The sequence below is a fragment of the Syngnathus acus genome, chromosome 16 (assembly GCF_901709675.1).
Source record: "Syngnathus acus chromosome 16, fSynAcu1.2, whole genome shotgun sequence".
NCBI classification, from domain to species: Eukaryota; Metazoa; Chordata; class Actinopteri; order Syngnathiformes; family Syngnathidae; genus Syngnathus; species Syngnathus acus.
In genome coordinates, this window is record NC_051101.1 from 14,363,697 (window position 1) to 14,382,194 (window position 18,498).

Sequence of the window (18,498 nt, forward strand, 5' to 3'; positions counted from 1 at the left end):
AAAAACAAAGCACGAACGTTTGACCTTTTTTTTACATGTCAGGTTCTATTTTTACCCCCATCTGACCATGCATCCTTAATCCCCAACTCGCCATCAGACTAAACACCTTTATGACGAACGGATTAAAATATTTCCCATAGCGCACGTCCACCGCATTAAAATTCATTTATAGTAGCGACATGAACATAGCCCGAGCTTTGTCTTTTTTCCAAATGTCACGTAACAAAATAAACGGTAACAGCCATCATTCGCAAAACAAATGTGGGCTAGTCCAAATAAATCTGTCGCCGCCTCTCCTGAGCACGTGTCCAGCTCAGACTCCTGAAATACGCATCCCGGGCGAGAGTCATCCAAGAGCACTCGGACTGTGACGATGACCCCCCCCCCCCACCCCCCTTTTGTATGGAAATAGCCCCCACGCTTGGACATCAAACTGCGGCTTCTCCTTAATGTACCGTCGGCCGAGAGCAGCCCTTGCCCGTTGCCGAGCGGATACGCTCGGGTCGGGTCCAGGCAGAAACACTCGGATGAATGTGACGTCCTCACGAGCTCTTATCGCCCAACACTCTTGTTAAAACCCGGGTCAACAGAACAGATGGTGGTCTTCAGCTTGCAGTCCAAAGACCAAATACGTCTCGGATTCGCTTAAAAATGATGTCCGACAAATGTTTCTTACCCCTAAAATGGAAGTGCCAAGTCTTGTTTTGTGTCCACCAAGCCCACCCGCTTAAATTCCACTCTTATTATTGTTCCGGCCTTCGTCTGTCCCCGACGCACAACGGAAAGCACAACGCAACTCGGCCTCACTTAGTAGTCCCTAAAAATAGAGCCCTATAATCCAGCCCCCCTCCCGCTTCTTTCAAAGTGCATTAGCCAGATCAGTCGAGCACATCTTGGCACTCTCGGGAGGCCACCGAGTATGTGTACGGTCATTTAACGGCGTCCGTGATATATACGCAAGAACATTTTTACTAATGCAAGTCAGCTGTGTGGAAGACTGGAACTGCTTGGGCTTATGACCCGATTGACTTACAGCTACAACTACTGTACTTTGACTATAAAACTATCTACACGCCGAACGTTTGAGGCAGCTTTAAATGTAACGCTTTCGTGAGACTTCAATGACCATATTTAGAAACGAGAGCTGATGCTGCGCTGTTTCCAAAACACACAAAGTTGGCAGACTACTTCCTGGTTCGTGGGAAATACCATTATGGTTGTGAAGGGGTGTGGCTGTTGTTAGGCCTTTTTATTCTTCTCTCAATGAAAGCAACAACGGAGACAGTTGAGTTTTGTCTTTAATAAGACGTGTTAAACGACTCCTCATGGAGCTGACAGCGCGTCCAAATATATTCCGAGCGCATCGGCGCGCTCACACAAATCAGTCCGGAAAAGCACATGAGTGAACACTTGAGTCATGCACGTTTGTCATTATTTAAAACTAACAAAACAAAAAAAACAACATCTTTTAGCTTTTAAATAGCAGAATATATCTGTATTTATACGGATTTGCCCTTTATAGATGCGTGACTTCAATTTTGTTGAAGCTGTGCGCTAACGTTATTATTATTATTATTATGATTGCATCGAATGAGTATTTGAATAGTGGGCTTGTTTGCTTCCCTCATTTATTTACACACCCAAAAATATTCCCCTCCAGTTCAACACAAGCTAGTGATGTGTAGCGTGTCCGCAGGATGAAGGTGCACACGCCGACTTCAGCGCCAAAGGCGGAAAATAATGTTTTGTTTTTGTTATTTTTCTTCACAGGTTGTGTGAAAGGGGCTGGACACTGCCGGCAACTGCCGGATCACAGCACTTCTGGAAGAAGAAGAGGCAACATGGAAAAATGGTAAGAAGAAAGAATCAAATCTTCAAGAAATGGGACTTTAAAAGAATCGATATTGTAATATAATTTTCCCTTGAAAACGAAGGAATTTCTCCGATTACTCTTATTCGGTCGGGGGAGTTGTCCCGAAAGACTTACAAAAAATGCCTTTCGCAAATAAAAGACAACAAATAGAAGTTGTTCTGTTTCGAATTGAAAAAATGCAACTATTTCTAAATTAAATGACACTTTTAAACTAAAAGGTTTCTCGAACAAAATGCAATTTAGTCTCAGTTGAAAAAAAAAAAGAAAAAATGAATTGCGAAATTCTAAAAAATCACGTATTGGATTCGTCTTGAAAAATGAAGCTTTTTCCCGTCTCCAAAAATCGGACTTTCCAACATAATAGAAAAGACATTGCTCTAAATAACCATTCAGCGTTCTCTAATTTGTAACTCAGTAAGTGTTTAATCTGTAAAAAAGTCCTCTCACGTATTCGCAGCGTTACTGGAAATAGCTGTCGACTCGTCGCTTAATTGCTTCAGAGTCGGGTTTCTAAGCTCCCCACGGATCGAGTCACCTCATCACTTTTGCCATCCGAGGAATTTTACTCTGGAAATGTGCCCAAGTCAAAACCTGTCACCATCCCAGCTCAATCAATGAGCTCCTTATTTCAAGCGCTAGTGTTGCAAACAAATTCTACCTGCCACGTGCTGCGCTTTCAGCGGCGCCGCTTTCTTCACAAAGGCGGCGGCGGCATCGCCGTCGTAGGCCAGGATGTCGTGGCCGTCAGCCTCGGAGCGCCCCCGCGCGCCGTTGGCGGCGTTGATGATGATATCCTCCACCAAGTGTGCCGCCGCTGCGTCCACTTTGGCCGATAAGCCGTTGCGCTCGCGTCTGCTGGACTGGAGCCCGTTGAGCTGAGTTTGGCCCGGGGGGCTGCCGCAGGGGGGGGGGACACACACAAATTGTCAATGATTTTGGTTCCATGGCAACAAGGAAGGCGTTTGACGTCACTTTTGTCTGCTGTGTCCATGTTCCGTCTTGTTGTTGTTGTCCATGTTGAGCTCGCATTCTGAAAAGCAAATTTAAGCAGCACATTTAACACCAAAAATATGCATTCAATATGTAATCCCGAAATGGACTATTTTAGTTTGGATGATCAATAGCCATAATGTAATTCATGGAAAATGGTTCTCAAGCTTTTGTTCCAATCTCAAGACAGATCGGCACACCTTAAAGACACGCCAGGTGCTATATTTCAGAAGAGCAGCACGATATTTAAAAACATTGATGTGCCCAACATAAAACAGTAGGACATTGTACAAACGCCGCTCGCGCTATTTTTATGATACAAAGCAGCTGTGTGGATCAACTTTACACATGCGCTCCTGTCATTTACGCTTTCCAAAGTAAATGCGGGTGAGCCCACTCTTCCTCCCGTCCAGTCGAGATGAGGCGGAGAACGCAACGTGCAGCTGCGCAGGATATCAGAGATGCAATCCAAAAAAAAAGCGCAGCGAGCGAACCAGGCCGCTTCGCTAACGGTGGCCGATTGAATTATGACGCGGTTCAACGTGACTCATTGGTAAGAATCGCATTATCGGTGACCGTATGATGTCACTGACCTTTGACCTCATTTGCACTCTCTGGATGCGGCTCTGGCAATGCGCATTTAGTCTCCTTCTGCGGAGAAAAATGAAAATAGATTCATGGCAAATATTGTTGTTCCTTAACGATGAATGGTGTCTTTCATCCGGCGTACCTTGTCGCTTGCATCCGATTTACGCGTCCTCTTCATAATCTCCTCCAGACGCTGGGAAAAGTCACAATTCAATTGAAATTTGTATTATTTGATCATTATTATTCCACTATAAGCAGTGGCTTGTCAATATAACTTGTTCCCCGCAAGATTTATTTATTCTCATGTTGTTATTCCTCGGAACATTCCGGATTGCAAAATTCGAAATGATCCTAACGCTACCGCAGAGCATTGACTGAATTTGCATCCTCGCCTTCCGCCCGTGCGAGCCTATCCCTCTGACCTCAGATGACCTCCAGGCGCACAGAGTTTATATTTAACTCTCATTAAAGCGCCTCTATTAAATGACAACATGCCGACAGCTGATTCCCCCCCCCCCCCCCCGCGAGCTTGAGACATCACTCATCTGAGTTCCCGGGAATCGGCAGAGCCAGTGTTGTCCCGAGACTACGATATCTCCTCCAGTGGGAAGGCTTGTTTTCAGTTGATCATTAGCCGGCATAGCGGTGTCATGTCAATGGCTGCGTTTTGGGATGACGAGGCTGGCGGGGAAACAGTTAACAAAGCCGATGGCGAAGAAGGCCGAGCCTACCTTTTTCCTCTCCAGCCTCTCCTGCTCCTCCTTCTGGAAGTGCTTCTCCCTCTCCAGACGCTGCTTCTCCGCCTCCTCGCGAGCTTTTGCCTCGGCTTCCTCTTTCTGAGGACAGAATCCAAGATTTTTTTTTGCCTTCTTTTAATGCCGAGCCGAGATTTGAGCCAAGTGGGCACGCCTCACGCCGGGTGTGGCTGCACAGTGATGGCTCGTCCGACCGCAGAAGCGATATTTCGGTGCTGGAAAACAACTTCTTTTACGAGCATACTTAGGTTGTCTTTCTCAAAATAAAGAAGTTCAACTCAAAATGTAATGACTGTAAGGCCACAAGAGGGCGGCAGAGAATTGACACAAACATTTTCTCTTTTGATTTTGGAAAACCAAAATCATAGGATGTTATTGTCATATATATTATTATTCATATTGTCTTTTATTTGTTTTTATTATTTTGATGAAGTAAACATTTGTAAAAAAAGACAAAATCCCAAAGCCATTCTGTGACACCGGTTGGTTGACTGACTCCCAAGTTGTTCCAACTTCAAAAATACCTCAGTCGGTGCCTACCTGCTTTTGTAGCCGAACGTTCTCCTCCTGCTCGGCCACGGCTCGCTCCCTGGCCTCCTCCTCCTCCCTCGTCCGCTGCTCCTCATCCCTCCTCTGCTGCTCCTCGGCCATGGCTCGCGCCTCCTCCTCTCGCCGACGCCTGTCCTCCTCCTCCCTGGCCAGGCGCTCCTCTCTCAGAACCCTGGAAGTCCAAATACATCGGCTTTCATTCAAAATGGAAGCGGGCCATCACGATGAACTTGCTTTGAACTCTTCAACTCCATCTGACCTTTCCTTCTCCTCCTGCTCTCGGCGATCCTCCTCCTCCCTCTCGCGTTGCTCGCGAGCCTGCCGCCGTTTCTCTGCCAGGATGCGGGCCGCCTCCTCTGGGTTGTTGGTGCCCGCCATGGGCTTGGGGGACGGCGCCGCCGAGGGAACGTCCTTGATATATGGCTCGGGTGACGGCGAGGCAGATTTGCTGGAAGCCATTGAGTTTCTGACGGCAGGAATCACAGGAGAACCTAGGAGAGAAAAAGCAAAGGATGACCAAGAGTTGATGGACCCGCGCGGCCACACCGCAAACAACAATTGAGGACATGTGACAGGGACATCTTGTTCTCCTGCTGCATGCCGCCACTCACGCCGACTGTGGTTCTCCGGGGTGCTTGGCCTGCGATGTTCCCTCACTCGCTCCAGCTGGACGGGGGAAGAGGTGCGATGGTCCACCTTGGCGGGGGTCCTCGCCCTCCTGGGCCGTCCCTTGGGGGTCGACGGGCTGCTGCGTGTGGAGGGGGGCCTCGGGGAGGCGGCGGGACTTGGCGAGGCGGTCCTGCCTTTGGGCATGGCGGGCGATGACGGCCGCGGTCTCGACAGCGGACTCGGACTGGACGATAAACGCAGTTTTAGAGCGGCGTTTAGACACGCTAAGCAATAGTTCATTGCCAGATGAAACCATTTGTTGAACTCTCTTAAAGTCAAGCTTGTGTCCCGAAGAGACTCAATGCGGGGGAAACATGACATCATCCGTTGAAGTGCGTTCTGCCATTAGCGATGACATCACTCTCGTTTTGGCCTCGGGCACCGACAACTCACTCGTGCTCTTTGTTCGTCCAGCCAAAGGAAGTGAATGTGTTTTCCCCCCCCCACCTCGGATTGCATCCCTCTGTCATTTATTGTGCGGCCTGGGGATGAAAGAGCTCCCCCCCCCCCCCCTCCTTTCTCATCTCTGCTCTGCACGAAGCGTGCACACTAAAGAGTTGTAACACGTGTTTGTGATCATACCACTGACAGCTGCGCATTAGCAATTTTAAAATCCTGGTTTTTGTAAATTGTCCATTTTTGAATGCACAAAAGCTTGTGCTGGGTGGAATTCTGCCTAGCAACAATCTTTTTTTTGCCCGTTTTACCTCGGGTCTGCTCTGTGTCTCATGCTGGGAAGCGATTGCCTCTTCTTGAGGAACTTCTCCTTTGTCAGGGCATTTTTCTCTTTCTCGTTCTCCCGCTCCTTATCTTTCTTCTCCTTTTTGGTTCTGTCCATCTGTGCCACACGACAGAAGAAGTAAATCAACATACCGTATGTGTGTGTGTAATGGCTCTGCGTGGAGCGTACAGGTGTGGAGCTCCGTCTGTGCTGGCGTTGGGTGATGTCGGGCGTGCTGGACGTCACCCTCCAGCGCTCGGAGCAGCGCTGGTGGGCGCACAGCGTCAAGGGGCTGGCGGACGACGAGCGGGGGCACAGCGGGGACTCTGCCGAGGATGACGTCCAGTTACGCAAAATGGAATCCAACTAAAAAATAGTCTCGATTGGACAGAGTGTCCATCTTACGTCCGTCTTTTCCGTTCGGGAGCACGCTGGCGGCGCTGCGGCTCCGAGCCAGGAAAGACAAGGTGGGCGTCATCAGGCGGTCCACGATGCTGCTCTCCCACGGGCTCAGGGCAACGTTACGGGCTGCGAGATGAAAGAAAAGACAAACAACAACATTAACACCTGCGCCTTGTGTCGTTACAGGGCTGCCTCGAATCCTGAACCAGTTTGATGTCTGAGCGAATTTTTGATGAATCATGAATCAATTCTGGACATGGAACCGCAATACACCTCGTAAAACTTCAAGGACCGCACAAAGTGGTAAATAAAAGAAGAATATCCGCTGGAAGGTACAGTTCAAAGACTTTTTCTCTGGTGAATGTTCATTTCTTTTTTTCCGAGATGATGCCCGGCTGTTAAACGAATGACATTTACGCAGTTGGTGGCCATAGTTTGCACACCCTGTTTTTCTTTCCATTCACACTGACAGTTTGAGCAGGAATGAGTTTCAGTCCATCTGTGCAAAAATATTGCTTGTACTAAAGTTGACAGTTTATGACTCCTCTTCTTTTGGGCAGTCGGGATGCCATGTGGCACCATGCTGCCTCCAACAGGTGAGTTGTGGTACTACTTGTTTGGGGATTGCCCTGGGTATATTGTGTGTGGTGGGCGGTTGGTCACATGGCAAGTTCTGACTCAAACGTAGACGTGCATAAAAAATGGGTTATGATGTGAAAAATCGGAATGTGTAATTGCCGTTCAAGCCGAGCATACACTCAAAACAAGACGAAATCAAACAAAACATGATCAAGGTGCTCCAGGATGGAAAGGAGCCCAAGAGTTGAGTCGGAAGTTTGCGTGTCTGGACAGTGACTCATCACTTTTTTAGCAGCAGCAGCACCAAAGGTACTTGGCGTCTATTTTTATCAGCAACACTTTCCCCCTGGAATACTTGATCCACCGCGCCCCAAAATGCTGACTCACTCGCTCACTTGACTTTCGCGGATGACAGTATAGTCTCGATTGAAGAAAATAATCAGGACACGGGGAATGGAAATCACCACAGAATGAAGCAACCACGAGATGACACACACAAAACGCAATCATGCAGAAGCTGCGGAGCAGAACCTCAAAGTTCAGTTCTGAAACGCAAAGGGAAGCGGCCGGTCAGGGAAAAGGTGTCCACCATCAAGCACGATTGGAATCAAACTCAAGGAGGAAGTAACTGAAGGATGAAATGACACTGATGGTTCCCAGGCGGTGGTAGGATTGGGATGGACACATTTGGGGTTGGGTGCTTGCTCATTCCAGTCGCAGCCTTACTTCTGCTGGGGGAGTTCCACAGCGTGGCAGAGGACTTGGAGAGACGCTTGTTTAGGGCCGAGTCCACGTGTTTGGGCAGGTTGACGGTGGAGAGAGAGCATCTGCCTGAGAAGCCAAGAGAGCGCCACACACATTCACACACAAGGTCGACTCCCTTGCGCCAGCGGCGCAAACTGCCACTAAAGCTTCTCAATCCGTCGATGCGATCCAAGCGCACCCCAAAGGCACGTGTGGTCCACTTCCTCATTGCACAGATTCCCTGTGGGCTCATATTGACTTGCCTCCTGGGATACTTACTCTCTTTCTGGTTGGCGTTCTGGTTGCCAGCCCAGGACCACCTCTGTTGGCGGATTTCGGCCCACGTCTTCTTGGCGGAACGGTGGATGGCTGCCTCGTAGCGTTCCTGGAGAGCAGATATATGCCAGGTGAAGAAAGTCTTTGTCATTATGAGCAACGGGCTGCGAAAAACTTGACGGCGGGACGCCAATGGAACCCCGGGCCGCGGTTTGGACACCGCCGCATCGTCTATTTTGAAGATGTGCCCGTTGGAACCCGGCGGACGTCACCTCACCCACCTTGTTCTTCTCCAGCTTCTGCTTTTGTCGCTCCTCAAGGGCGGCCCGGCGTTTCTCCGCCAGGACGCGTTGCTCCTCCAGCCTCCTGCGTCGTTCCTCCAGCTGCTGCTCCCTCAGCTGCTGTGCCCTCTCCTCCTTCTCCAGCCACTGGCTCTTCTTGGCAGCTGAGGTGAGGAGAAAGACGACAAACCGGCCCGAAAAGGTCAGAGGAGCCCTGGATGAATGCGAGGCCTGACAGGACTGTCTCAGAAAATTTGAATATTGTGATAAAGTTCTTGATTTTCTGTAATGCAACTAAAAAAACCAAAGTGTCATAGATTCTGGAGTCATTGCAAATCAACTGAAATGTTGCAAGCCTTTGATTATTTTAATATTGCTGATGATGGCATACAGCTTCAGAAAACTCAAATATCCTATCTCAAAATATTAGAATATTTCCTCAGACCAAGTAAAAAAAACAGATTTATAACAGCAAAACAAAATCAAACATTTGAAAATGTCCATTCATGCACTCAGCATTTGGTTGGGAATCCTTTTGGACGGATTACTGCAACCCAATGCGGCGGCGTGGCATGGAGGCAATCAGCCTGTGGCATTGCTGAGGTGTTATGGATGCCCAGGATGCTTCAATAGCGGCCTTGAGCTCATTTGCATTGTTGGGTCTGGTGTCTTTCAGCTTCTTCTTCACAATAGCCCACAAATTCTCGATGGCGTTCAGGTCAGGGCAATTGGCAGGCCAATCGAGGACAGTAATGCCATGGTCAGTCCACCATTTACTGGTGGTTTTGGCACTGTGGGCAGGTGCCAGATCATGCTGGAAAATAAAATCATCATCTCCATCGAGCTTTTCAGCAGACGGAAGCATGTAGTGCTCTAAAATCTGCATGGAGGTATTATGCTTGAGTGCATGATCATCAACATTATTAAGGTCAGTCAATTGATTTTCAGCGACTGGGTTTTTTTTGTGATGGAGCAACGAGAAGTTGAAAGTCAGGCTAAAGTGTGACCCACTTTTGGGCTTTGCCATAACAGGTCAAGGATTCATTGGTCTGGATATTTTTGCAACATCCTCTGACAGAAATGAAGTTAGCAGTGAAGACACTCAAGGTTCAAGATGACTCACGGAAGATGGAATCCATCAATGGCCGAATGAATGAATGATACATGGATGGTCACAATGTGAAAAGCTTCAGCTTCTTTCGCAAAATGGCCGCGTCAGACTAACAGAAGCGTGACGGTTGCTCTCAACACAACAAGGCGGCAAATATGAGAGTTGGGTGTTAAACTTCTCACCGCCTTATGGAATTACTACAGACACAATGTCTCTGTTGCACCTTCGATACTGCCGAAGGTGGAAGTTTGCCACGTCGTGTTCCGTATAAACATCAGCGACATGAGGAAAAGATGGAAACACCGACAACTTTTAAGGGACGTACGAATGACTCCGTTAGCGGGACGGGCAAAATGACCAAATCTTCCAAATAAGTCCTTCATCTAAATTGAAATAAAGTCTGCAAGATGCCAGCTCAGTGAGTGTTGGCTTTTTGGTGTATCGCCCAGCACCCTTCACAAGATCTACTTGGATTGGGTTACATGGAACCAAATGAGCAGGGTGACAGACGATGTCTGAAGCACCTCGTACGCAAAGGTCACTTACCTTGTAACTTGCTCAGCTCTTCTGCAGGGGGGTGGGGGGGGAAGGGGTGAGAGAGAAGACAAGCAGCTGTCAATCATGCAAAGCAGTGCGCTGCGTGGCGACCAAAGATTCCGATTTCAAACCAAGTCAAATCAGCCATTTCTAAAGGCGTCATGTGGAAAATATTCTTTTGTATTCAAACAGTTGGGCCTCTGGAATGCAGGCCATCAAGTAGTGACTTAGTTTGGATTGTTTTTTAGCGCACAGGCAAGCAAGCTCATGCAAGAATGTGAGTGAGCAGCACACGTGCATTTTTGTGTCCGATAGTGCCTGTTTCGGCCCTACACCAGGGGGCGCGCTCATCCCGCACGAAGCCGCCCTTGTTGCCTCTTACCGAGATATTTGGCTTTTTCCTCTCGCCTCTCCTTAGCCAGTTGCTGCCTCTCCTCTGACTTCATGGTGTCTGAAACGAAGGTGTTTATAGATTAAGAGATGCAGTCAGCGTAGGGTTGGACAACCTCGGCGAGATCTATGGCCTGCCAGAGCAATTTCTTATCATCCTCAGAGAACATAAAGCTGAAATGACAGTGATGTTGTCTACTATGTCCGTATAGCTACGTTTTTATCCTAGGCGGTCAACATTTCAATGCCACTTATTTGCACTGTCAATTATTTACAAAGACCAAACTATTTGAATGCATTCCTGTGCCTTTTAAATAGAAGCAAAAGCATGTGAAACAATTTACAGACCAAGCCTGGCTTCCATTTGTGTGTGGCTCTCTGTTATGACAGTCGTGGAACAATGTGACAAATCCGAATAATAATAATTCCTAATGAGAGGAGAGGATATGTCAAGTCCAGCTTGACCCGCTCGTTCGTCATGTCGCTTGTCACTATTATTCAAGTTAACGGTAAGTTACAGTACACATTTTACACTGACAGCGCTTAACTCCACAACCATACGATGACATACTTGACGAAACGACTTCATGGTCAGAGAGTCTAAAATGCTAACGCGGCAGTGGAATTTCGAATGAGTTGTTAGTAAGCAAAAGACCGCAGGCAGGGTATTTTTGTCTCGCTGGGGGGACCCCCTATCTCATCTCACTGTCCAGATGTTCCACATCAAACGCAAAGCAACATCTGCACCTACCTAGAAGAGGCGTCAACTGTAAACAATATGGCGGGGGGGGTAAATGACCCACTTTGGTATTTATAGGACTGTGGAAAGCCCACACGTGTTCCCAGCGAGGTGCTGCATGCACATCATAACATCACGTGAGCTATGGGGAAACTGCAGCGACTTTTAGCTTTTGGACTCCAAGCAAACAGTCACCGCAAGTCACCTGTGATCTGAGATAGTAGTTGCGCTTACGTCCTGTTTTGATGTCAAAAGGGAGGTGTTGATTTGGAAGTTGCGTTGTTTTCCTGGAACCCCCAGCTTTTTAAAAATGTCCATGATCAATTTGCGATACAGCTTGATGGTCATCCAATGTGAAAAGAGAAACACTTTTGCTCCCTAATTATTTCCATAGAGAAGATGGACGGCGGGAACAATCAAATCAGTCAGAGTGCCACTCGAAGCAAACGGCCGTTGTCAGAGCACGGAACGGACCACAAAAACAGTCTCTCTTCCGCTAATGGCCCTGACTATTCACTTGGTCTAATTAAGGGGGCTACAGAGTGCCTTCCCCCTTCATACTCCTCTGGGGAGCACAAAAGCCCACAATTAACCAGCTTCACAGCGCCAGAAAAGGAGCCACAAGGACAAGGAGGTCAATTCTTGTTGTTTTCATTTGGGAGGGGGGGAGACTCAACTGGTTTATTTGTCAGAAAAGGCAACGAGACGGCTACAAATGGATTAATGGATAAAAGAAAGAACAGAGTGCAGAGAGAAAAGAAGCTTACATTCTCAAACTCCTCCAACATGTTTTTTGACCAAGTATACAAGGCCAGTGGGCTGCAGGAAATCAGGGTATCCCGAAATTGCAGAGACTTTGGGAAGTTTTGGGAACACCTGCAATCATCGCTGTCAAATCAAACCGGACATTGTGCGTATTACCGCCAACTACAGGGACGGACGGGGTGCAGCATTCCCGAGTGCAGCATTCCCGAGTGCAACTTGTGACCGCCAGTGTTTGACATTCAGGTAGGAATGGAAAGCCGTTGTCACCGAAGAGCCCTGCCATATCTAGTTTCAGTTTCTTGTGTTGATTTCCGAGAGTCATCTTCAAGATCCCCCTCTCTGTATTGGATTTGCTGCAGGTCTGAAAGCAAATGCGGTCTCTTACGAGAGCACTACCTCGCCTCAAGAGAGCTGAGCTCACTCTGGCAAAGTGCAAACGTTATAGCACGCATTATCAAAGTTTCAAGCGAGTCCATTATGAGTCTGATAGAACCCAGTGAACCCTGGTGTGTTTACCTCTTTTGGGCCGCGGGGCAGGCGATGCCGGCGAGCCAGGCGTTCTTCGGATCACGTCAGCTTTGGTCGGAGGTGGTTCAGTTTCTTGGCCGGCGACGCCGTTCTGTCGCGGGGGATGTGGGGACTGCTCGCCCCTTCTGGATCGGGCCTCGTCTTCTTGTTCAGTACTTCGCGGAGAGATGATCCAAAGAGAAGATCACAGAGAGAAAACACGGGTAATGACCAGGTTGTGAGGGATCTGAACCTGTTGATCCTCATTCCGTTTGCCGCTCAACTGCAGGTGATGACGTCAGCTCTCTCGGCAGCTCTGCGTAGCAAAAGTGTCGCGAGGAATGTCTTTGGGGATACTTCACTAATCTCCCCAGGAGGTATCATCAGATTTGAACGGAACAATAACTGGGCTGGGTTGTCAGCGATGATGACTCACACTTGGCAGGCCGCTTGAACACGAATGTCCAACTTAAACATTCATTTGGCTGCCATCGGACAGCTGGAACAAAAGCCACCCCCGTGGGAGGGACGCCGGGCTTTGTACCCCTTGTGTTCGGCTCGAGAACCCAGTTTGGATAAACACCGCGGCCGTAGTCTGTCAATGATTGCGAGATTTTTGGCTGAAAACCGCACAGACACAGGTAGGAGGCTGTCACATCGAGAGGGACGGTGAATCGCAGGGGAGATTTACGACGCCGTCGCTGCGCTATTGAACAACTTGCAACCAATGGCGAGCAAGGAGACCACTCCAGAGGCGCTCTTTGTGCCGACGACACATTTGCATTGGACGCACTCCTTCTGGAATCATGAAGCTCGGTGAAAGCCCAAAAGTGTCTGCGGGTTAGGGGTTTGAGCAATCTGGATGTTTTCGATTTGTTTTAATGACGTAGTCACTGCTGACAAACGGATAGCGGACATGGGTAGTACTGGTGCCCATCTTGTATTCGAGGGTAGCCTTCAAATTCCGAATGGTGTGGCACCAGGATCTGCGTAATCCCGTTCAATTCCAGATGATTAGAGGCATTCAGCGAGATAGCAGGCCTGAAGAAAAAGCTTGTCTGAGCTCATCGAGGCGCATGCAACAAAAGCTACGTCACTGATCACCCCCGCCGCCCAGACCGGAACCGGGCCTAGCTTTCAGGCACCGTGAGCTTCCCCATGAAAGAGTTCATCCGGTAGAGACGAGCGAGGCTTCTCCTCTGTGACAAGCGTAAGCATTCCTCGGGCGGCGATTCTCCCTGACAAGAGACGATTCTTTGTCGTCTCAACTCGCTGCAGCCAAAACATCGCCGCGAGTGAATAACGGCTGACGTTCTTAGTGTCACTTTGGAAGTAGATGTTTGCCCACTTTGATGCCAACGGGACAAGTTTTCAATCCGCCCTTCAGAGTCTGAATCCAGTGACCAAGAGGAATGTCACATAGCGCTGCTGCGGAGGAGGTTGCGGAGACAACGACCAATGAAAGTCAAAGAGATCAGGGAGGAATGGAAGCTGGGAGAAATAAACTGCTGCTGTTTGGCAAGAGGGACTCTAACCAGCCCTGATTCATGTAGCCTCTGCCAAGCGCCATCGAAAACAGATGGAAAGTCGTGTCAATATAAACAAATGTGTGCTGGGCCAGGACATTCATGAGATTGGGGCAATCTTGTGTGCTGTTTTGAGCTCTTACACGCACATGAATTTGCTCAGGTGTGCTAAACAGGATGACGAACGACATCAACAACCCGTGAACTGTTTGTGTCCTGTCGTCGCACGCTTTATTTACATCACGGCGTGCAGATGGACCGCTCTGCCGTGGGGTGAGGTGGGGGTAGCGACCCTCTCGTGACTTTGTTCTTATTCATCTATGTGCACCAAAAGCATCCAAGGTGTCTTCATCAGAACCCGCGGGGCTCGAAATGGCTTCGGAGAAGGTTCAGGAATGCTCAGCACGCATCGTGTGAGTTCAGTGGTCCCCTCCAGCTGAAGGTAGCGAGGCCCGAAGCATCAATTCCGAAATGGAGAAAATGGAAGGGAGGCCCCCCGCAGAAGGCGCATGGATGCTTGCCATGCATGCATGCATGCATGAGCACAGACCTCATGGCGGCAGAACTGGCAGGTTGACCGACAGCAGGTGTCGAGAAAAAAACTCATGGAGGGTTTACAGAAATCGCCTGCGTGTTTGTACTTTAGCTGACACGATTCATCGAATAACTTGACACCAGTCGAGAAATGTTTACTATTTTTCAAATCATAGATACAAGTACATTTTTCGAGACAATTTTGGTGCTGATTTGCAGCATGTCCTTCCTTGATGTTAAGGGCAATCCAAAGACCCTGGTTAAAACTGGAACAACTTCTAACGCTGTGCCACAGTGAAAGCGATTTCTCCCAAATCCAATTTCACGGCATATTGTTTTGCCCGGGTCGGCTATAAATACCCGCCGCCGCTTTATGCGCTCTCCCGGCAACGGAAAATTCATAACGAGCGCAGAAATATGCACGTTAATGATGAAGTAACGGAAAGGTCCAAATTAAACATGCATCGCCGCTGGACGAGACCTGGCATATTCATGGAGCACCTCCAGCAAGACTCGATCTTACCAAAGAAAACATCATAGTTAGAATTAAACAAGAACATTGGAATGAGAAATGCAAATGAAGCAAAAAAGGGCATCGGCCAAACGGCGACAACAACAACTTGGAAAACACAAGATCTCATTGGGGATAAAACGGACGGGACTAATGAACGAGCTCATCGCTCTAGCCTCCCCCCTCTGTTTTGTCCCTTCTGCTGCCCCCAAAAGAGGATGACGTAAGGGGGGAGGGGGGCAAAGGGGCCCAGACACATAGGAAGCGCAGTGCAAACAAGTCAGCGTTGACGCCAGCCCGTTTGTTTAAAGGTCCAAAGTAGCTGAGTGTTCATTCCGTGCACACCCCGACTGTATTCAGAACTTGGATTATTTAACACAAACTTCCGTTGCAAGATGCGACTCGGATTATTAGCTAGCTGAAGCAAATCTTGACAACGCTCAATTGAGTTTTGCATTGTGACAATCTGTCAATAAGAAATAATACAATGAGACTTTTTCCATCAGTTGACCAAAGAATGGAACACAGAAGAGTCCTTCCTTTCCCTTCTGTTACTTTGGACAAAAAGCTCATGCGATCATGCATCGCCTCACTGCACAATTAACCCTGACAGCTACAATTATGTGGATTTTTGTCTCCCCCACGTGAAAGGCCGGCAAACGCTATCATTTGATGACACGAAGCCGCACGTGGCCTCGTGAAGTGACATAACGGCTGATGATGACCAACGATGACAACGTATACATAATGTGAGGCCTGCCTGCCTGCCTGCCTGCCTGCCTGCCTGCCTGCCTGCCTGCCTGCCCTTCAGCCAAACAGGAAGTGTTCTAATAATAGCCGGGATTGAGGTCTGGTGACAGAAGAGCACTCGGTCGGGGGATATTTTCAGACGTGTTGGAAAGAACACGTTTCAAAGTCCAGACGTCCTCAACCGGAGCGAGAAGGCCAACGACTGATGATAATTCGTATGTGACAGACGAAGCCGATGCCTCCTGACACTACATGCCGTGTAGAACGAACGGGCCTGTTAAATCAGACGTAAGGGGACAGACAGCATGATACTTTGGCGCTAACAGCTGTGCAGCATCTTGCAAGGCATTCGAGAACGCTGGGGAGTCGGAATTATCTTACGCGGATCCGGCACGGTGTGGTGACGACCGTCGACGCTCTTGGTTAGCTCGTCTTTGGCGTTCCGCGTCGTGCGTTAACATTAAGCTAGCCGACGGCAAAGTCATTTGATTGTTTTAAATGGACAACATGTAATTCTTGATTTTCACTTGCTTAGTTTGACAGCAAACTTGAGTTGATAAAAGCCGTCCTTCCTGCTTTTTGTTCTGAAGAACCGGACTGCCCGTCCTCAAAGATTCCCAACATCAGGGCGGAGTTGGATTCTCTGATGGGACGCCAAAACATGCCGACCTAAGCCAACTTCGACTTCCCGTCAGGAAGGAAGTTTCCTTGTTGTCGTTGGGTCACATTGTGACTCCAGCTCCCCCTTTTCCATTTACCGGACGCAAGCGACGTGTCGATCCAGAATGCTCGGGCGCGCATCAACACGAGATCATCTCGCAGATATGGTCAATTCATCTTTGTAGGGGAAGAAGGAGGCACTTGAGGGCGTCACATGTTTCTATTTGCACAACTTAAGATGGAAATGAGTTGCTTGATAACCCGGACTTGTCAGCCAGAGGGTGTTTTTGCACTGCATCTCTGAGTTGCAAATGTCCTTGAGTGGCTCAGCAGCATTTAGGATGCATCATTAGTTTGTGAACATAAGAAGGAGAAGGAAGGGGGATGGGAAGACACATGACCGACCTCATGGTGCAATTGGGTTTTTGGAGAGAGACTGATATGTTAAGAATGCTTAAGAAATTCTTTAAGAACAACACCCAGCATCCACGATGACTATTCATCATCCCGCTTTGCAAGTGTTCCACCCTCGACGTTTCTGCTCATTTAAGAGCAGCTACCCCTCTCCTCCCAAAGTAGACAAAGATAAAGCGGACGACTTACTTGTTTCTGCTGCTCCGCAATTTTGCTCCATTTCGGCGGCCGTTGCGACAGAGTCTGACGTCGCCTTATCCAAGCACCGGCTCCTTGTCGCCCGGCAGTCGGCTCATCCCTCACTCAGGATGGGTGGGAGAACTTGGAATCACTTGACAGAGGTGTCCCGTAGCTTCCTTCTCGCAGCGAGCGGGCGGTGAAGCGATGAGATAAACAAACCCTGGCTGGAAGTATTGACACACAACAGTGGGCGTGAATAAAGAATGTTGAAAAATGGAGACAGAGAGCGAGAAATTCCTCGCACTTCGCTTCGCTGCAGCTGATGCTGAGCTCCGGTGGACTGACCCCTCTGGCCGAACTGGACTGTACCATTGCAATGAGGGGGGAGCAAGGTTAATATCAAGCAAGTTTTACTTCAGAATGTACAAGGCAAAACCACATGCCTTGTATAAGATATCGGCCTCATATATTTGAAGTCTTTGGACTGACTTTGATCATTTTCCCCACAAAAATGAATTTACTCGTGAGACTGAGCCCCCCTCTCCCCCTTTAAATTGGTTCCTCCCACCGCTGAACAACAATGCATTGTCGGCTGCTCCCATTGAATGCAAACTTCCAAATGCCTTTACTGCAGAGGTTCTCCCCAAAAACCTTTGGTGGTGGGGGGGAGTTTTTCCAAGCATCCCCCAGAATCGACTACATAGCAATCGATTTGTCTGAACAAAAATTCCAATGTTACGACAACACATTTGCATAACTTTTTCGAATGAAGTTAACATGGTCTGTCACGTCCAACTATTATTTGCAACAATACCGGTGAGTCAACTCGTGCTTGAATACATTCACGTGCTTTTCCAGCCAGCCTGCTCTTTGTATTCCGCATCCTTTCAAACAAGTGTTGCTACACAATTACAATGTGAATGCATCTTTGTTACGTAACACTCGCTGCCGTCTTCGTATTTACCACCTGCGGATCTGCCAAGACGGGGGGCGGCGAAAGTGAGGATGATGGGGACCTCGGTAGGGCTCTTTTGTGCAACTGTTGAGCCGTGCTCGACCCCAAAACGCATCACCCATCCCCCTCCTTAGCCACCTGTCACTGCAACTGGATCAAGTAAAGGAAGGGAGGGGGGGCGCATCCATTCTATGCGAGTGCCTCTGCATGCAGGAAGTTGAACACCGTGACCCCCACTCCCATCTTGAATGAAAGAGCTCAGTTTTGGAGGTGCAGCTGCACCACACACACTCACACACACACTCACACACACACACACACACACACGTTTCGTGCTAGTGAAGGGGAACAGCGTCGTGATTGCATCAGTGCACATGCTGAAGGAATGAAGGCAAAAGGATGGGGCAATGCCACTTGAGGAGAAGAGAAAAGTCATGGCTAGAAGGAGCAGTGGAGATAAACAAAATCAAATGTCACGCGGACCTCTGTTAA

The 18,498-nt window shown here is 48.6% G+C and overlaps 1 protein-coding gene across 6 annotated transcripts; it reads right to left on the reverse strand.

The window, feature by feature from the left end:
- Positions 1–1,280: 1,280 nt before the first annotated feature.
- map7d1a (MAP7 domain containing 1a) lies at positions 1,281–17,408 on the reverse strand. Of its 6 annotated transcripts, XM_037273938.1 has the most exons (19): positions 12,730–13,580; positions 12,486–12,652; positions 10,458–10,526; positions 10,085–10,105; positions 8,428–8,591; positions 8,150–8,255; positions 7,853–7,957; positions 6,551–6,673; positions 6,335–6,471; positions 6,132–6,262; positions 5,367–5,608; positions 5,015–5,246; positions 4,747–4,927; positions 4,183–4,287; positions 3,594–3,644; positions 3,457–3,514; positions 2,846–2,903; positions 2,532–2,767; positions 1,281–1,821 (listed from the first exon to the last, which is right to left on the reverse strand). In XM_037273938.1, the coding sequence occupies exons 1-19, from the start codon at positions 12,741–12,743 to the stop codon at positions 1,811–1,813; spliced, it is 2,211 nt and encodes a 736-aa protein (XP_037129833.1). In that variant the 5' UTR covers positions 12,744–13,580; the 3' UTR covers positions 1,281–1,810. The 6 variants fall into 6 exon arrangements, with proteins under 6 accessions (XP_037129833.1, XP_037129837.1, XP_037129832.1 ...); XM_037273942.1 differs by lacking the exons at positions 12,486–12,652; positions 12,730–13,580 and adding an exon at positions 17,061–17,408; XM_037273937.1 differs by having other exon boundaries at positions 5,015–5,608; positions 12,730–13,583.
- Between the last annotated feature and the right edge of the window lie 1,090 nt (positions 17,409–18,498).

What these genes read in the sequence shown, in the direction of transcription:
- map7d1a (XM_037273937.1), bottom strand. An exon ending in AGAGGCTGGAGAGGAAAAAG is followed by an intron (nt 3,645 to 4,182) that starts GTAGGCTCGGCC and finishes GACTTTTCCCAG; the next exon opens with CGTCTGGAGGAGATTATGAA. An exon ending in GAGTGCAAATGAGGTCAAAG is followed by an intron (nt 2,904 to 3,456) that starts GTCAGTGACATC and finishes TTTGCTTTTCAG; the next exon opens with AATGCGAGCTCAACATGGAC.